The sequence below is a fragment of the Vulpes vulpes genome, chromosome 9 (genome assembly GCF_048418805.1).
Source record: "Vulpes vulpes isolate BD-2025 chromosome 9, VulVul3, whole genome shotgun sequence".
NCBI classification, from domain to species: domain Eukaryota; kingdom Metazoa; phylum Chordata; class Mammalia; order Carnivora; family Canidae; genus Vulpes; species Vulpes vulpes.
In genome coordinates, this window is record NC_132788.1 from 23,293,933 (window position 1) to 23,312,466 (window position 18,534).

At 37.9% G+C, this 18,534-nt stretch overlaps 1 protein-coding gene across 2 annotated transcripts in view; it reads right to left on the reverse strand.

The window, feature by feature from the left end:
- The window catches only part of KIF13B (kinesin family member 13B), a 200,847-nt gene that overhangs the window by 98,945 nt on the left and 83,368 nt on the right, over nt 1-18,534 (reverse strand). For both annotated transcript variants that reach the window (XM_072719582.1, XM_072719583.1), the window contains 5 exons: nt 17,633-17,745; nt 16,323-16,434; nt 7,238-7,450; nt 4,727-4,837; nt 938-1,072 (listed from right to left, as the gene is read on the reverse strand). In XM_072719582.1, the coding sequence (XP_072575683.1) occupies nt 938-1,072; nt 4,727-4,837; nt 7,238-7,450; nt 16,323-16,434; nt 17,633-17,745 (684 nt within the window). The remainder of the gene's footprint in view (nt 1-937; nt 1,073-4,726; nt 4,838-7,237; nt 7,451-16,322; nt 16,435-17,632; nt 17,746-18,534) is intronic.

An 18,534-nucleotide genomic window follows, 5' to 3' on the forward strand; every position in this document is an offset into this window, starting at 1 on the left:
GGAACTAGCCAATGTGTCGTGAATTCTTTAGTCTCTTTAGAAATGAAGCCACAGTTTTGTTTTGTTTTTTTATTTTTTATTTTAAAGCAGTTTCTAAGTTCACAAGCTCATTATCTTTAACTTCCTAGTCACCTTAGTTAAACCTACATATATAGTGACTATTTTGTAAGGGGGGGGGAACTTCCTCCCCGTGTTTACTAACCACATGCCAGAATCATGTAGTCCCTTATTTAATTTACTTATGCTCTGGCCATGACAAAGCAATTTTATGAGCTCCTAATAATTTATGTAGTGTCTCAGGATTCCCACTTATTCTGAAGTTTTCTCTTGTCTCCCTGAGATATCTCACAATTTACAGATTTCAACATCCATCACTACTTGGGGTTTTTTCTGTTTCATACTCTGATCCCCTCAATCTTTTAGTGACTTATTTTTTTATAAGTTGATAATCCAAACTTTTAAATTTTCCTAAATTACTGGAAACACAAAATTCATAGTATGTGGCCTCACACCATAACTTTCTTTAAATATTTCCTCTTGCAATCTAACCATTTACAAAAAATGTGCTTCATATATACCATGAAAGCTTTAGTCTACTAATAAATCATTTAGTTTTAAAAGCCATTCTTTAAGTTTTAAAGTCATCTCTTTAACTCCCCAGTATAATTCATAGTCGATAATAGTAGCTAAACTACTTAATTTCTTGGAAATAATATCAGAATATTATTTTTTATATTACTAGATTGAATTAAATCACTCAAAGACTATAAAGGGAAACTAATCCCAGAAACTCAAGATTTTTCTATACTCCAGCTTGTTCAAATAATAACAATTTGATAATTCATTATTTTGGAACAAGCATGGTTCTCCAAGTTTAAAAAAATACTATGAAAAATTGTTCTGTATTATGGCAGTAAATAGTAGCAAAGCACCTCACCTTTAAATAGTAAACCAGAAGTTCATTCAGAGCAGGATCAGCATTCAGATTAACAAGGAAGCATTTATCATCCCCAACTTTAATCCCAGAAGATTGAAGAGATATTCCAAGACTCTCAAGCTGTTTCTGTCGCTCCTATAAATGTATTAGAGAAGTATTAATTCTATAGCTATTGACACAGCAAGATATAAAAGATCTTATATCAGAATAATTACTAAATAACTTTATGATTCAAATATATAATCTTAGGACATAGTATTATAAATTATAGCGCTTCTTCTCTTCCTAAACTTCTCTTTCTAAATAAATATGTAATAAATGTTATTTTATTTTGTTAATTAAAACTTTATTTTGAGAAATAAAGCCATTACCAATAGCAACCAAGTATACCACGGAGTTCTTAATTTTCATTGTTGAAAATATCTAACATCTTGAATTTGTCTTTCTCATTTAATTCTGTACATACACATTTTACCAACTGTGATCTTTCCAAAAGGCCAAATTTTCAATACAATCTCTTGCTAGCCTCAGTGACTCCCCAACCAGGATAAAGGCCAAACTCCCTCAACAAAGTCCACAAGGCCCTTTGATCTGGCCTGTTTGCTCTGTCTTCATGTTTTATCACTCCTACTCTCAGAGTCTGTGCTATAGTTATATGGAACTCTTCCAGGTCCCTGAAAGAATGTTCTCCTTAGCTTAAGAGATTTTACACCTGTTTCTTCTATCTGAAGCCTACTTGTTCTCATACTTGGTAACTCATACTTGTTTACTTGATCATTTCTCAATGAGGGCATGTATCCTATCTATCCACCATGAATTCCTAGCACCTAGCACAGTACATAACACACAGTGAGCGCTCAAAACATCAGTCTTTTGATTGTTCCAAAATAAAACTTGCATACGCATTCAAGTACTATTTTCATAAGAATATGAACCTTTCCTTTTTGTGCCTGCCTCTGAATCCACACAACATACAAATGTATGCATATAAGGGGATACTCGTGATTCCTGCAATCAATGCTCTAGGATTAAGGTATGTGAATTGGGGCAGAGCAGGGTATCTTTGACTATATATAAATAGCAAGTGGTAATGAATCACAGGCACCAAAAGCCTTTGATGTGAGGAAAGACAAGACACACTAAGTCATTTAACTGGAGCCACATAGTAAGTTTGCAGTATAATTAAATCACAGCCTGAGGATTTTGCTATTTTTAGGGACACCATCCCAAAGTTATCTGACCATGGACTATTTTTCTTCCCCAAAGACTTATTAACAATTGGTGGCTATATTGCCAGAAATACATTTTAGGAAATGCTAGTCTCTTTAAAAAAAAAAAAAAAAAAAAAAGGTCAATGACCAAGAGACCAGGTCTTTTCCCATGAGAGAGAAGCAAGTTCAGTACCAGGAAAGCCTGGGGGCTTGCAAAGATAAGGTGTTAAATAGTGTTGGATAAAATCAGGCCCAGTCCTCAAAAGGGACATCTGACAGAGGAAGAGAACAGTTAGGGAAGAAAAGATTCACCAGCATGAGCACTCCAATTTCACTTAAACCTACCCTGCTTGTATCAGCACAGCAACTCAAACACAATAGCACTTCAAAGTCAATGTGTTTTTCTTTTTTTTTGGAGTAGCTCAAAAAGGCTCACACAAATTAGCTCTACACTGGATAATTAGTAGAATGACTTATAATCTAAGAAAAACAAAAAGTGAGATATAAAATAAGAAATAAAATTCATGTACTGGGATATTCTCTTGAGATTTGAAGGATATGGATTAAAATAACCTAGTTTACGGATACAGATAAGGCAAGATTGGATCATATCCTGATTTTCAATGAAACTGGGTGATGGTACATGTGGATTCATTATACTCTTCTCTTGTTTTTATCTATTTTGAAAATGATCATAATAGGGCAGCCTGGGTGGCTCAGTGGTTTAGTGCCACCTTCAGCCCAGGGCGTGATCCTGGAGACCCGGGATCCAGTCCCACATTGGGCTCCCTGCATGGAGCCTGCTTCTCCCTCTGCCTATGTCTCTGCCTCTGTCTCTGTGTCTCTCATGAATAAATAAAATCTGTAAAAAAAAAAAAAAAGAAAAGAAAGGAAGGAAGAAAGGAAGAAAGGAAGAAAGAAAGAAAGAAAGAAAGAAAATGATCATGATAAAAAATATTTAAAAATTAGCCTGCACTAATATAACACCTACTTTAAGCTACTTAATAGTAGTACCATCCTACTTGATGTATAGGTCGATTCTGGACAGCACATTTGAGGATGGAACCTTCTGGGTGACAAAAGAAGTAGCAAGTTCTATGTATTTACTAATATGAGGAACAGTTGAAAACACTATTTTGTATGTATTTTGTATGTTCTATGTATTTACTAATATGAGGAACAGTTGAAAACACTATTTTGAAAAAAATAAGATTTTTATATAAGATTTATATATATATATCATAAATAATAATTTAAAAAATCTTTAAAAATATTTTTTTTATTTATTCATTTGAGAGAGAGATAGAGCACAAGCAGGCAGAAGGGCAGAGGCAGAGGCAGAAGCAGGCTCCCAACTAAGCTGAGAGCTTGATCTCAGGACCATGAGATCATGACCTGAGCCAAAGGCAGACACTTAACCATCTGAGCCACGGAGGCGCCTCCTAGAGATTTTTAACTTTAGAAAAGGAGGGGAAGAAGCAGAAGTTACCTTAAATATCCAGGTAATAACTATCCCTGTATGGTAGGGTTGATGGGGGGGGATTAAATAAAATATTGTAATTTAAAAGGGTTTCACATAGGGCCCAACACAGTATACTCAATAAATATTTGCTATTATTATTATTACTCTTAGTTACTCTATATATGTGGGGCACTCATTCTCTCAGCTTTGGAAGATCAAACTAAGGACCATGAGCAGAAATGAAAGAATCAAAGATTTTGATTAAGTAGCTAGTATTAGAGTCGTCAGAGCTGTCCAATCATGAAAAGGCTGCTTGAGGGGGTACTGCTTCCACATTGCTACATATATTTCTAAAACAGAGGCTAAATACTCATCTAACAGGAAAGCACGGAGTAAAGTCTTTTACTAAGTGGACAACTGGACATTGAGGATTCTTTTCAAATGCAAATGTTCCCACCCTAAAATTTCACAACTCTACCTGTTTTAAGTATTCTTATTTTTAAGATTTTATTTATTTATTTGATAGAGGGAGAAAGAGCACAAGCAAGAGGAGTGGCAGGCAGAGTGAGAGGGAGAAGCAGACTCCCCGTTGAGCAGGGAGCAATCCCAGGACCCTGGGATCATGACCTCAGCCAAAGGCAGACACTTAACAACTGAGCCACCCAGGTGCCCCCTTTATTAAGTATTTTTAACATGAGAGACAGCTCAGATTTAGGTATTTCATATTACTTTTACTGAGTTGTCATAACAAAGCCAGAGGCTAATATCTTAATTACCACTACCAATTTTGTAGTTTGGGTAAGTTCCTTAAGTCTGCAAAGCACTTAATAGAATTGGGGGTTCAGAGTCAGAGGCTACAAAGTAGTTACTTCCTTTAAAAAATGTTGATGACCTTGAAACTATTTCTTACATAATGAACTATTAATTGTAATTATGTCTTCTTTATCCTTCAAATTACCTTTGCAAAGTACAGACTCTTGGATCTAGGTTCTTATTAATGGTGCTAGATTTGCCATCTTCATGGCTAAAAATCAAGAAAGGACCCAGAAATGCCACCTGAGTTGCATTGCACAAACTGCCATGAGCTTTCTCTCATTTTAATCAGGAGGCACGAACCTGTGCAATCTCCTCGGTTTTCCTTAGTTTCTCCTCCCAGGTCACAGTCATTTCCTGGATTAGCTTCTCTGATTCTTCCAGCCTGTCCTTTAGTTCTGGAGATTTCATTGCCTACAAGCAAAAAATATTTGTTACATGAAATGTCTGTACCAGACCCTGAAGAAAGCATTAACTAAATCCAGAACGAAAAAGTAACAATCTGCCTCCTCGCAGCTCTACAGTTCACGGAGATCTCTGATCTGCCTAAGACAGAACAATGAATGGCACTGATGGACAGCATCCAGACTGGAGTCATCCCATGAGCTCATTCAGTTACCTATGGTGGGCTTGAAAGGAAGACTTCACTGCTTTCCTCCAACCTACTGTTACTGTGAAGATCTAATTTCATTTAGCTTGAACAGAAAGTTCAAGCTCTCAAGGGCTTATTTTTAAATCCCAAAAGGTCATATATCTAGACTCAGATGTGGGATTCATTCTAATCTTTACTGATGACTTCAGGTATTGATTCTGTTTTACCAACTTACTACCAGAAAACAGGTTATAAGAAAGAAAAGGACTATGGTCCTGACCCCAAGAAACAGTTCCATGGTGTTGTGAAATTGTGAGTAAAGAATATTAATTAAACTAGAAATCCTGAAACTGGTATTTTATTTCACCTTTGAAAAGAGAATGAGAATTCTGTTGTAGGTTAGAACTGTATAGGTTTCAAATTCAATAATGGAACAAAAACACCTTACATTACAGAATGTACAAAGGGTAGTGGAAATAGGGTACCTCTCAATAAATGGGTATTTCTTTTTTTTTTTTTAAGATTTATTTATTTGAGAGAAAGAGAGCATGAGCATGAGGGGCAGAGAATCTCAAGCAGACTCCCCACTGAGCACAGAGCTCTACAAGGCAGTGCTCAATCCCATGACCCTGAGATCATGACCTGAGCTGAAACCAAGAGTCAGCCACTTACCTAACTGTGCCACCCAGGCGCCCCTAAATAGATAGGTAATTTTGCTATATTTTTTCTAGGGCCTGGCATCATCCACAGGGCAAGATGGCCATGACAGGGATGGCCCTGCCCCGGAGGGGATGGGGCACTAGACCAGACATGCCTCAGCCTTTCCCGAAGGCCATGTGGTCCGAGGACATGAGCTCACAGCCCAGTCCACAGGTGGCCGTGGGGCCATCCCAGCAATGTCTTGGCCCTGACAAGGAGTCCCAGCATTTTGCAGCCCTGACCTGGACTGCAGTGTACACATCCTGACGGAGGCACGTAGCCAGTCAGCTGAGCAGAGGCTCCTATGCAGGCAGAGAAGCGGTCAGTGAGCACCTCAAATCTACTGTGCTGGCTAGCGGAAGAGTTTGTGGTGGCAGAGGAATGTGCTCCATGTTCTACTTTTCGCGCCAAAACCACCTGAGTGTGGCTCTACAGGGCAGGTGGAGAAAAATCACATGCAGCTCCTCTAAGAGGAATGAATTCAAAAGCTACGGTTTAGCTCTGATGGAACAACACTTATTCTGGAAATCTGAAGGGGCCGTGGTGGGTGTGGCCCTGGTCTCACTTTCCTTGTCGCCATTCATCAGCAATAGCTGGAGAGAAAGCTCTAGAAAAGGTCCAGAAGCAAATCAAGTCCATATAGCTACTTCCCACTCTTTGATGGGCTCTAAGGGATTGTATCTCAGACACAGACTCATAGAATGAACAAACTTGTGCCCCTCCTTCTTGGGAACTTGTGGTGGCACTGCCTTCTCTGTCTCTTGTCTAGATCATTAATCAGCAAAATATAGAAGTTTTCTTCTCTGTTATAATTTGGTTTGGGACAGAAGTCCTAGTGGCAGAAATGTGAGAGCAACCTTAGGCCCCAGTTTACCAACTACCTATCTTCCCCTTCTTCTGCTACTTATTTAAAACTTTCAGGATATAATTTTGGGAAAACAGTTTATTCCTCAACCCAAACTTCTGTTTCCCCTCAACTGTAACCCCACAGAAAAAATAAAATTGAAGATATATAACAAAAAAGCAAAAAGAAAATTTTTTTCTACAAACCTAATTAAGCCACAACATGGGAAAACTAATTATTAAGATATGACAGACTTCCTTAAGATATCCATTCTGCCTTCAACCAGTGAACAAATAATACAACAAATATATGCTTGAGTCCTCTTCCAGTAACTCTCTACCATTTCCTGCACTAAAATTGCATACATTTTGTTTCAAGCATCTCCCTCCTTTATTCTGTTATTCCTCTTCTTGGCTGCAGCCTTTACTATGGAAAGAAACATTTTCTCCATTCTCTTTATTCTCTCCTCCCGTTCAATCCTTTCACTGTTAAAAACTCTCTAAATTTCAACTATGACAATCTATGTGTCTTTATTATCAACCATCTCAAATTTCTCTTCCTATAGGAAACTCAAAAATTCTAAGTAGAGTGCTTATCACTTAACAGCTAGTAAGGGGAAGAAAATTCAAATTCTAGCTTTTCCTAGACCCAGAAAGTATGGCTTAGCTGAGCCTTATACCTCTGCTTTGGTTAGTTGCTCTCGGAGCTTTTCTACTTCTTCCCGGAGATCGCGGATAATTCGTGCATTAGGATCTTCATTCACCACAGCATGGTTCACGATGTTCTTGGCGCGATCTGCATACCGCAGAGTTGAAAGGGTTTCATCGTAGTTATCGGCTGCTGGACTGACAGTGGCCACCATGGCTGTCTTGCTGTTACCCCCAAGACTGTCCTAGATGAAGAAAGAAATTGAGTAGGATATTTTTTTTAATTTTTATTTATTTATGATAGTCACAGAGAGAGAGAGAGAGAGAGGCAGAGACACAGGCAGAGGGAGAAGCAGGCTCCATGCACCAGGAGCCCGACGTGGGATTCGATCCCGGGTCTCCAGGATCGCGCCCTGGGCCAAAGGCAGGCGCCAAACCGCTGCACCACCCAGGGATCCCGAGTAGGATTTTTAAATTGGAAGAAAACATCATATGAGAAAGTTGAAGTCAGAAAGGGTAAAAGAGTGATCCAAGGTCAAATACATATTTAAAAGACAAAGCTAGGACTAAAATACAGATATACTGACTCATGTCCCATGCTCTTTCTTCTCTGCCAAGCTACTTTTCTGCAGAAGGGAGATCTGGTTTTTAAGAAAAGACAGGGAAATACGGAGAAGACTACATTTATTTTAGTTTAATAACAATTGGTTTTAAGCAGACTACTCAAAAAACAATGATTTCTTAAATGCCTAAAAATCTTCCTTAGAGAAACTGAACAATATTATTTGTTATGTGATCAAAGAGTGATTACCAATAATCTACTCCATAATGCCATGTACTTGGAAGCCTAAATAATGGCTCGGAAAGTGTTGGCTGTTACAAGCTATCAAGAACCTTATAAATTTTTCAAACATAAGGTATAATTTGTTATAAAACAAAGGTATATTGAAGGTACCTGATTTTATTCCCTCTGATAGCACTTCAAAAACTACTATAACAGGCTTATCTTCTACACAACCACTTAGACCACCCCTGTTCAGACAAGGGTGCTAAAAAAAAGACAGTCATCTTCATTATGCTAAAACTGATAAGTATGGTGAAATGGGCATTAGAATGGGCCCTAACAAATTCAAAACACTACTTCCATTTGAGAACATTAAAAAATAATTAGACATAACTCAGAATTACAAAACTAGAAATCCAGTCCATCCTGACTCTACTTTACAATCCAAAGGCTGTATGTAACCCACCTGTGGCAAGTAGCCTCTCAGACAGCCCCCAATTATTCCTACCTCTTGGTATTCATACCTCAGTACCCCATTCCCTACCCTCGAGTGTGGGCAGGGTTTACCTGATTTACCTCTATGGAACAGAATACAGCAGAACTGATGGCATGTCATTTCTGAGATGAGATTGCAAAAAGATCATGGCTTCTGTTATGGGTGTTTTCTCTTATTCTTGGGAAACCACTGTCATGAGGTGAGGTGGCCCTATGAAGAGACCTCAAGAGGGAACCGATCTCCTGAAGCCTGCCAACAACCACTTAGGTAAACAGATCTAACCCTACTCAAATCTTGCACTGACCACCTCAGATAACACTTTGATTGCAGCCAGTTGAAAGATGCCAGCCAGAACCACTTGATTAGGCCACACCCAGAATCCTGACCCATGGAAACTATGAGATAATAAATGCTCGTTGTTTCTAGCTATTAAGGTTTAGGGGCAATCTGTTACACAGCAATAATAATTAATAACACACTAATAATTAATAACACACTAACATATGGTTCCAAGATGAAAAATATTAGCCCAAAAAAGTGACTCAATACCCTCTTTCAGCATAGACTATCACTGAATTATAGATTCTCAAGATAATCAAACAGGCTGATATGGGGAATCACAGGTCATAAGAAAGCTAACTCTACTTCAGGCAGCAGTAACAGATGTAAAATTCTTACTTTTGAAGATATAAAGTTTTTCCAATATCAATATATCTACAATTTGTTTCTGTGATCTGTGATTTATACCATCTTCGCATAAACTTGACTCAGCCCTTGTAGCTTTTTGTGAACTCAATTATTTCACTGATTAAAAAACCCAGAGGTTTGTTCTAACAGAGGTCAAATACTCTACTTAAAGATCCAGAACTCGTAAACTGAACAATATTCTAATCCAATGGTATTCTTCCTTCAAGTCCAATATGATTTCTACTCTCCTACAGCTATCCTCAATTACAGAGTAACAAAGTAACATTTGGCAATGTAGAGAGAGCTCAGACCTGAGGAACAAGTACCATGACCATGACCATGACCGGACCAGCCTTCCAAGTTATTCTGTCCTACTGTCAGAGACAAAACAATTCTCTAGGTATTGCTAGCAGTTCGATACAATCACAGACAATGTGTGTGTATCACTGACAACGTGCCAATCCACTACTGAAAATTGGGTTTTGCACTGAAAACACTGCTTAATTATACCTTTGAAGGAAATACAGTCAAAGCATGAAAAGGAAGGAAACGTAAGTAATTTCGGCTCTAGAAAGCAGAAGTAATTTCCACTAAGTCTGTATGATTACTTGCTTTCCTCTTCACTTCTAGACACTGATCTTACACTGTTGGTGCCCACCTTTGGCAACTTCAAGAAGAGTGTCAAGATGTACACTAATGACATTCCAATGTTATATATAAAGATCACAGGAATTACATCTCATATTACAATTCAGTCACTAATAGCACCATAGTAGAGTGCTGCCCTTCAAGAACTACTGCACTGTTAGCCCACATGACAGCAAAGGTTAAGGGATAAAAGGGGATTTGTGACAATGACTACCAAAGGCAGTTATATTGTGCTTCAATTTGTGCAGGGAGAAGGAAACCTGGCAAACGATAAATACTTGATATATATTTTTAATACTTGATATTTTAAAAGCCCTTGTGCATAAGGAACAATATGCTTATATTCAAAAATGGCCTCGTGCCATTAGCAAGACAGAAACAGCAACAAAAGAACTGGCACTCATTCAAGGAGAAAGTATAAAGCTTCCTGTTACTCTTTAATTGTTTAATTAGGCAAATCAGATGAGCTTTGTTTCCAATGTAGCAACTGCAAATTAAATGGACATAGGAAAGAAATTGAATTTTGGAAGGCAGGATTTTTTAAAGCTGAAAGAACTCTTTGAAGTCATCTAATGTAATTACTTCATTTTACAGATGAGGAAGGAACCCAGGAAGATTGACAGACGGACCAAAGATCATAAAGCTAGTTCAGAGCAGAGATGAAAGTACTTATTCACTCAGCTCTTCATAGAGTTTACCATCTACAGGGTGACACTGGAGAGCAAATACTATATGGCAAGAACTACAGTAGGGATAAACACAGCATGGTCATAGAAAATAGAACAAGCAGAAAGCTCAGTCTTGAAAGGTTAGGGATGACTTTCAGAGAAAGTGACATCTGAGACCTAAAGATGAATAAGCAGTGTCCAGATAAAGGTTAGTGGGGAGGGGAGTGGGAGGAGAGATTGAAGAGAGGAGGATGTTCCAAAAAGAGTAACAGTAAAATCCTAGAAGAGTACTCATCACTTAGCTAGAATTGATCTTAGCAAGAGCAAGACTAAGACATGGGAAGGGGTCAGATTACTGAAGGCCTCATAAGTCACAAGCCATTAAAGAATCTGGACTTTATCATAACAGCCTCTAAGAGAGTTACGCAAGAGAGTGAAGTTTAAGAAGAGTATTAATTTTAAGATATTATAACTTACTATAAAGAATGGAATGAAAAGCTCGAAGGAGATGTTTCAATCACCAGGCAAGATGAAAGTCGTTTTCATTAGATAAGTGGCAGTAATAATGAAAAAAGGTGGATTAAGTCAAAAGATACTCATTATTTGAGCATTTATTACCAGAAATTATTTGAATGTTAAGAGGCTTATATTGAGAAGGTTACATAGAGAAGCAAAAAACCTCTTGATAAGAAATGGTTCTCCACTGACCACTTACCAAATGAGTAGCCACTCAACCCACTGAGAGAAGAGCTGGAGGAGAGTGAGAAGAGCTCTCACATCCATCCCCTGCCAAACCACCATGAACAGTCATTTTCCCTGACTCCCAAATGTAAATATCAAGAGCACAACAGTTATAATGCAAATACAATGCAAAAACTCTTAAGGAGGGCAGCCCGGGTGGCTCAGCAGTTAAGCGCCACCTTCAGCCCAGGGCCTGATCCTGAGGTCGGGGGATTGAGTCCCACATCAGGCTCCCTGCATGGAGCCTGCTTCTCCCTCTGCCTGTGTCTCTGCCCCTCTCTCTCTATCCTCTCTGTATATTCTCATGAATAAATAAATAAAATCTTTAAAAAAAAAACTCTTAACAAAACTGCAAACCATATAAAGGATGAGCAATTTTATGAGTTCAATGATATTTATGCTGGAGAATATACTAGAATCATATGAAACTGAACAAGGATCAGGGAGGATCAGACTAATTTAGAATTAAAGAAGTAGAGAGCAAAAGGAACGTAAAAGCCACTTCAAAGGAGAATGATTTGGATACCAATGGCTTCCAAGAGGACTTTGGGAAAATTGTTTAAAGATCAGAATAAGTTTTGTGAAAATGTCCCACTTCAGAAAGATCATATGTTTTTTCAGTAAAAAGTATGACAAAAATGAAGAAAACTTTTTTTTTTAGCCTAAGAATTAACACACAGAGGTTACAATTAGAACCCAACTTTACTAAACAGAAGATAACATGAGTTTTTAAAATGTTTAGTTTTGTTCCTCAGTTCAAGTATTTTCACAAGTTTCTACTAACATCTGGTAAAAGTGAAGTGCTTCTTCTAATGAAAAGTGACCTTTGGCAAGATGTACAATCATAGCCTAGGCCAGAGAAGATGGGCAGCGAAGTCAGTCCTGATTCCAATCTTGTTTCTGTAACCACTGTCACATCTGCAAAATGGGAACACTACCATTTGCCTTCAGAGAAGTAAATAAGATAATGCACATGAAACATTTTGCATGGTATTTGATTGTCCTGGCCTCCAGCCTATGGAATGGATACTCAATAATTACCTAGGCCATTTAACTCTATGAATTAATTTGATAAAAGATATTTCCTTGCATTGTTTCAATGGACTTAGTAACACTGAAACAACAGAAGAACGAGTATTATGTCTTTTATAAGTCCGGCATATCCAGGGAATAGTCATGAAGGATCAGGAGATATTTCTATGGAAAGTCTGAGGAAGAAATAAGAATCTTATTGAAATTCCTTCTGGAAATTAAACAAATGAGATTTCAAGGTTAATTCCTGACATGTGAAGACCAGCACAATTATTTCCTTGGTAGTACAATGTTTTGTAATACCCCTTCAATTCAAGAGTTATCTACAAGTGGTTTTTAATTACCAAATTTTGTTTATCCTTTTGTTTTAAATTTCTAATTTTTTTTTTGCATTTTGGCCAAAGGAAGTACTCTACAACTTTCTACTGTGGCTAGTTTCACATAATAAAGCATGCTCAAATAGTGTGCAGGGTTTTAGAAAGTAAAGCTGAATACCAGTAACCCTTTGAAAGAGTAGAAACTAAAAGAAAACTCAACTTCCTTTACGAACATTTCATGGACTAAGTCAAAATTGTGTCACCTTGGAAGAGCAAATATAGTTAAAATGTCTATATAGCCCAGGAAATCTACACATTTAATGCAATCCCTATCAAAATACCAATAGCAGAACGCTTGAGTGGCTCAGTGGTTGAGCATCTGCCTTCAGCTCAGGGCGTGATCCCAGGATCCAGGATTGAGTCCCACATAGGTCTCCCTGCAGAGAGCCTGCTTCTCCCTCTGCCTATGTCTCTGCCTCTTTCTCTCTCTCTGTCTTTCATGAATAAATAAATAAATCTTTTTAAAAAGCCAATAGCATTTTTCATAGAACTAAAGCAAATAATCCTAAAATTTGTGTAGAACCACAAAAGACCTCACTCAAATAGCCAAAGCAATTTTGAAAAACAAAAGCTGGAGACATCATAATTCTGGACTTCAAGTTATATTACAAAGCTGTAGTGATCAAAACATTACGGTACTGGCACAAAAACAGACACACAGATCAATGGAACAGAATAGAAAACCAAGAAATAAACCCACAATTATATGGTCAATTTATCTTGGACAAAGCAGGAAAGAATATGCAGTGGGAAAAAGAAAGTATCTTTCAACAAATGGTGTTGGGAAAACTTGACAGCTACATGCAAGAGAATGAAATTGAACCACTTTCTTAGATCAATCACAAAAATAAATTCTAAATGGACTAAAGACCTAAATGTGAGACCTGAAACCATAAAAAATCCTAGAAGAGAGCGCAGGCAGAAATGTCTGACATTACCCGCAGCAACATCTTTCTAGATATGTCTTCTGAGGCAAGGGAAATAAAAGCAAAAATAAGCTATTAGGACTACATCATAATAAAAAGCTTCTGCACAGGGAAGGAAATAATCAATGAACTGAAAGCAACCGACTGAATGGGAGAAGATATTTGCAAAAAAACTTAGGTGATACAAGGTTAGCATCCAAAATATATAAAGAACTTAGGCAAATCAACACCAAAAACAAAACAAAACAAAACAAAACAAAACAAAATAATCCAACTAAAAAATGGGCAGACGACATCAACAGACATTTCTCCAAAGACATACAAGGCCAACATACACATGAAGAGATGCACAACATCACTCATCATCAGGGAAATACAATCAAAACTACAAGGAGGTATTAGCTCACACCTGTTAGAATGGCTAAAATCAAAACCACAAGGAACAAGTGTTTGGTGAGGAAGTAAAGAAAAAGGAATCCTCTTGCACTGTTTGTTGGTGGGAATACAAACTGGTATAGACACTCTGAAAAACAGTATGAAGGTTCCTCAAAAAGTTAAAAATAGAACTATCCTACAATCTAGGAATCCCACTGCTGCCATTTACCCCAAAATACAAAAACACTAATTCAAAGTGATAAATGCACCCCCTATGTTTATAACAGCATTATTTACAATAGCCAAATCACAAAAGCAGCCCAAGAGTACATCAATAGACTAATGGATAAAGAAGATGTGATATATATACTAAATGGAATATTATTCAGTCATAAAAAGAAATAAAGGGATCCCTGGGTGGCTCAGTGGTTTGGCGCCTGCCTTTGGCCCAGGGCGCGATCCTGGAGTCCCGGGATCGAGTCCCGCATCAGGCTCCCGGCATGGAGCCTGCTTCTCCCTCTGCCCGTGTCTCTGCCTCTCTCTTTCTCTCTATGTCTATCATGAATAAACAAATAAATCTTTAAAAAAAATAAATAAAATCTTGCCATCTGCAAAGATATGGCTGGAACTAGAATGCATAATGCTATGCAAAATAATCAGTCAGACCAAACACCATATGATCTTACTCATATGTGGAATTTAAGAAACAAAACAAGCAAAGGTGACCAAAAAAAGGGGGAGAGGGGAAGACAAATCAAGAAGTCAACTCTTAACTAAAGAGAACAGACTGATGGTCATCAGAGGCGAGATGGGTGAGGGGATGGGTGAAATAGGTGATGGGGACAAAGAAGTGCATTTTTGATGAGCAACGGTGTCATATGGAATTGCTGAATCACTATATTGTACACCTGAAGCTAATGTAACACTGTATGTTAATGATACTGGAATTAAAATTTAAAAATAGCCCCCTCCCCTAAAAAAACACCAAAGTTGTGTCTTCTACTAAGTGACCTGTGCTTAGCTCATTTTATATATTCTCAACCCCTACCACAGTGAGTAGCAGGCATACAATAAATTCTTGATCAATGACAGAATAACATATTACAAAACTACCCAGGGCTCATAAAATTATTTCTTCATTAAAAAAAAAAATAAGGGGCAGCCCTGGTAGCGCAGTGGTTTAGTACCGCCTGCAGCCTGGGGTGTGATCCTGGAGACCCAGGATCGAGTCCCACGTCGGGCTCCCTGCATGGAGCCTGCTTCTCCCTCTGCCTGTGTCTCTGTCTCTCTCTCTCTCTCTCAAATAAATAAATAAAACATTAAAAAAAATAGGAGTAGGAACACCTGGGTGGCTCAGGGGTTGAGCGTCTGTCTGTCTTTGGCTCAGGGTGTGATCCCAGGGTTCCAGGATTGAGTCCCGCATTGGGCTACCTGTGAGGAGCCTGCTTCTCCCTCTGTCTGTGTTTCTGCCTCTCTCTCTGTCTCTCATGAATAAATAAATAAAATCTTTAAAAAAAAAAAAGGAACAAAAGGAATATTAAGAAAAATATTTTGTTACAGGTTGGCAACTCTATACAAAGTTAAACTGTCACTGGATTTTCCATCTTCTAGCTCCGAGTCCAATATCCAATTCACCATGCCACCTCTACGGACTAAAGGGAAACTTGAAGACTGGAAGTGACCTGGAAAGCTTCACCAGACTCCTATCACGTGTTCTTATTATCACTCTAATGGAATCACTGACTCTTGTTATAATATTTTGTGTTACATAAGACACAACTTATCTCCCTTACCAGACCCTGAGCAATCGGAGGGCAAGGAGGGTCTGACATTTCTGTACATTCTCCTCATCATACTTCATAGCTTTTGTTCTTTCTCATTTGTATTTCTCTATACATATTGAATCAATTAACAAGTGAATGACTATGTGCTCTACTCTGTATCCTTAAACAACTTATGAAGCTGAAAGTAAATTAAAATGATCATGAGTAGCCTTGACATTAAACAGAAAAACAGGTCCAAAATGTCAGTCAAACAAAAGGAGTCTGTGAGAAAGACAGAGTAGTCCAGCTGAGTCTGTAAGACAGTGGAAATCCTTTCCTATGACTCACTCAGCTATCAGATTGGCACAAGGTCCTTCTTCTACCCCAAAATCTCAAAGGCACCTGTGTGGTTCCGTGTGCCCAAATCCTGTTGCTTCCAGGTTATGATGAATCAGATGCTTCATCTATTAAACCTAGGATCATCCTATGAGAGACTGATGATTTTAAATTTGAACATTGGTAGAAGAAATGATAATCAGGAAGGATTAAAAATCTACTCTTCCCTTCCTTTCTACCAACCACCAAGAGTATGCCAGAAAGGGTGGGGGTGGAGAGCTTACTTTGAGCAGCCAAGTGAGAACTGAGTCACGATATGGAACAAATTTATTCTTGTTTTTGCCAGCACTCTGATCTGCTAGGGCTGAGATAACCAGACCGAGGGTTGTGAGAGACCTGCATGGTGCAACAAACCGGAATAATCATAAAAAACTGAGTATATCAAATGTCACATTTTCACACAAAAACTGAACACTGAGATGTACATGCATGGAAACAGCACTGTTGTCAGCATTTTACTGCTCAGTTTAAAAACACGTAAGCTCTAAAAGCTGATATCCTTCAAATGCTACTGCAAGCAGTAAAACTGCTTAGCTCAATTACTTTTTCCCATTTTTGTAAACAGCAACATGAGCTGTAAACCTTTAGGTTAAGATAAAGACACAAACATCACATATCTTTAAGAGAAGCCACAAACATAATACAATTAATTAAAACAGTACAAGGCAAAAACATTTGCATATATGTGTATGTGTATGAGGTATCTATATATATCATATATATCTATACATGTATCATACATAATATCATACATATATGCATATCACCACTCAATAATAATAGCATAGCATCTGGATGATGATTTATGATCTCCAGTTGGTTACTCTGGTTATGTGTCTTTTTGGATTCCTGCCCACAAGGAGCTAATAATTTAGCTTTGAGATAGAAAATGTAACTATATGAAGAAATTGGTACACAAAACACTACCTTCTAAAACGCTAGCTTCTTGGTGTAAATAAGCACCACAACAGTCATACAAGGGAAAGCCCAATGTGGCTAGGACACAAACTGATGTTGGTTTGACAGTGACACCCAGGTTGAGATCAACATTTGGACTGTGACAGACTATTACCTTGGTTGTTTTCCATAGTTTAGACCAGTGGTTCTCAATTGGAACAGCTGGCAAGGCCCCCAGAGAGGTTTCCATAGTCACAACTGGGGGTGGGCAGGTACTACCACCATCTAGTGGGTAAGGCCAGGGATCCCACTAAACATCCTACAGTGTACAACAACAGCCCCTGGGACAAGGAATTACCTAGCCCCAGATCTCAACAGAGCTGCCCTTGAGAAACCTCTGACTTGACTGTGCTCCTTAGCCCCATCAGGCATCTCAAAAAAACAAAATGCTCTGGTCCATTAAAAAAAATAATAATAAATAAAAAATATATATATATATTTATGGAAAAAATTCTCAATTATTTTTTCATTATAGCCTCAATCATTCCAGAATCTTATTCTTTTAATAACCACAGAAGTTCCCCCAGTTGGCTCTTAAATCCATAAAGTAATAAAAGCAAGCTTCTGGAAAACTTACTTGTTAATGTTGCTGCCCTCCTTCAACCTGTCCCCCGCAGCTCCAGTCTTTGTTGCTCGCTCACTGCCTGCTAAATCAACCAAGCTCAGTTTGCCCACTTTCTCTCCAGATGTCTGCAAAGTAAATCAACAAGTGCAAATCAACAGTTAAAGAATACAGTAAGTCCTACATCTCTACTGAATAAGCTTATTGTCTAATCCTTAATTAAAACATTATTTACTGTTATTTCAAAACTAGTTCATTCTGCTATAAAACAGTCTAAGAAGGGGCGCTTGGGTGGCTCAGTTAATGAAGGCAGCCAACTCCTGGTTTTGGCTCAGGTCATTATCTTGGGGTCCTGGGATCGAACCCTGAGTCAGGCCCACACTCAGCGGGGAGTCTGCTTGTTTCCCTCTCTCTCTGCCCCATCCCTGTTCGCACATGCGAGCACTCTCTCTCCAAAATAAGTAAATCTTTAAAAAAAAAAAGCAGTATAAGAAAACTATATGGTCTAGTGGTAGATACATCCCAAATTATACACAACTCTACTAATCCAGATAAGAGTGAAAGTTATCCCAGAAAAATAGCGCCCTCCAAAATGGGACATTTTGAAGGGAACCCAGTAAAATTTTCATGGAGAATTATATAAAAGCACTTACAAAATATAAATTTTAATATAAGACTGCTTAAAAGTTCAAAATATTTACCAATAACCCTGAGAGAAAATATTTGCAATTCTTATTGGTAGAAAAAAATTAATATTTTACAAATATGACCTCTTAAAAACTCAACCTTTTCTTACATTTTTCATATTATTTATATATAGTAATTCTTACATTTTTCATATTATTTATATATAGTATAGTATATATAGTAATTTTCATATTATTTATATATAGTATATTTATATATAGTAATTTCAT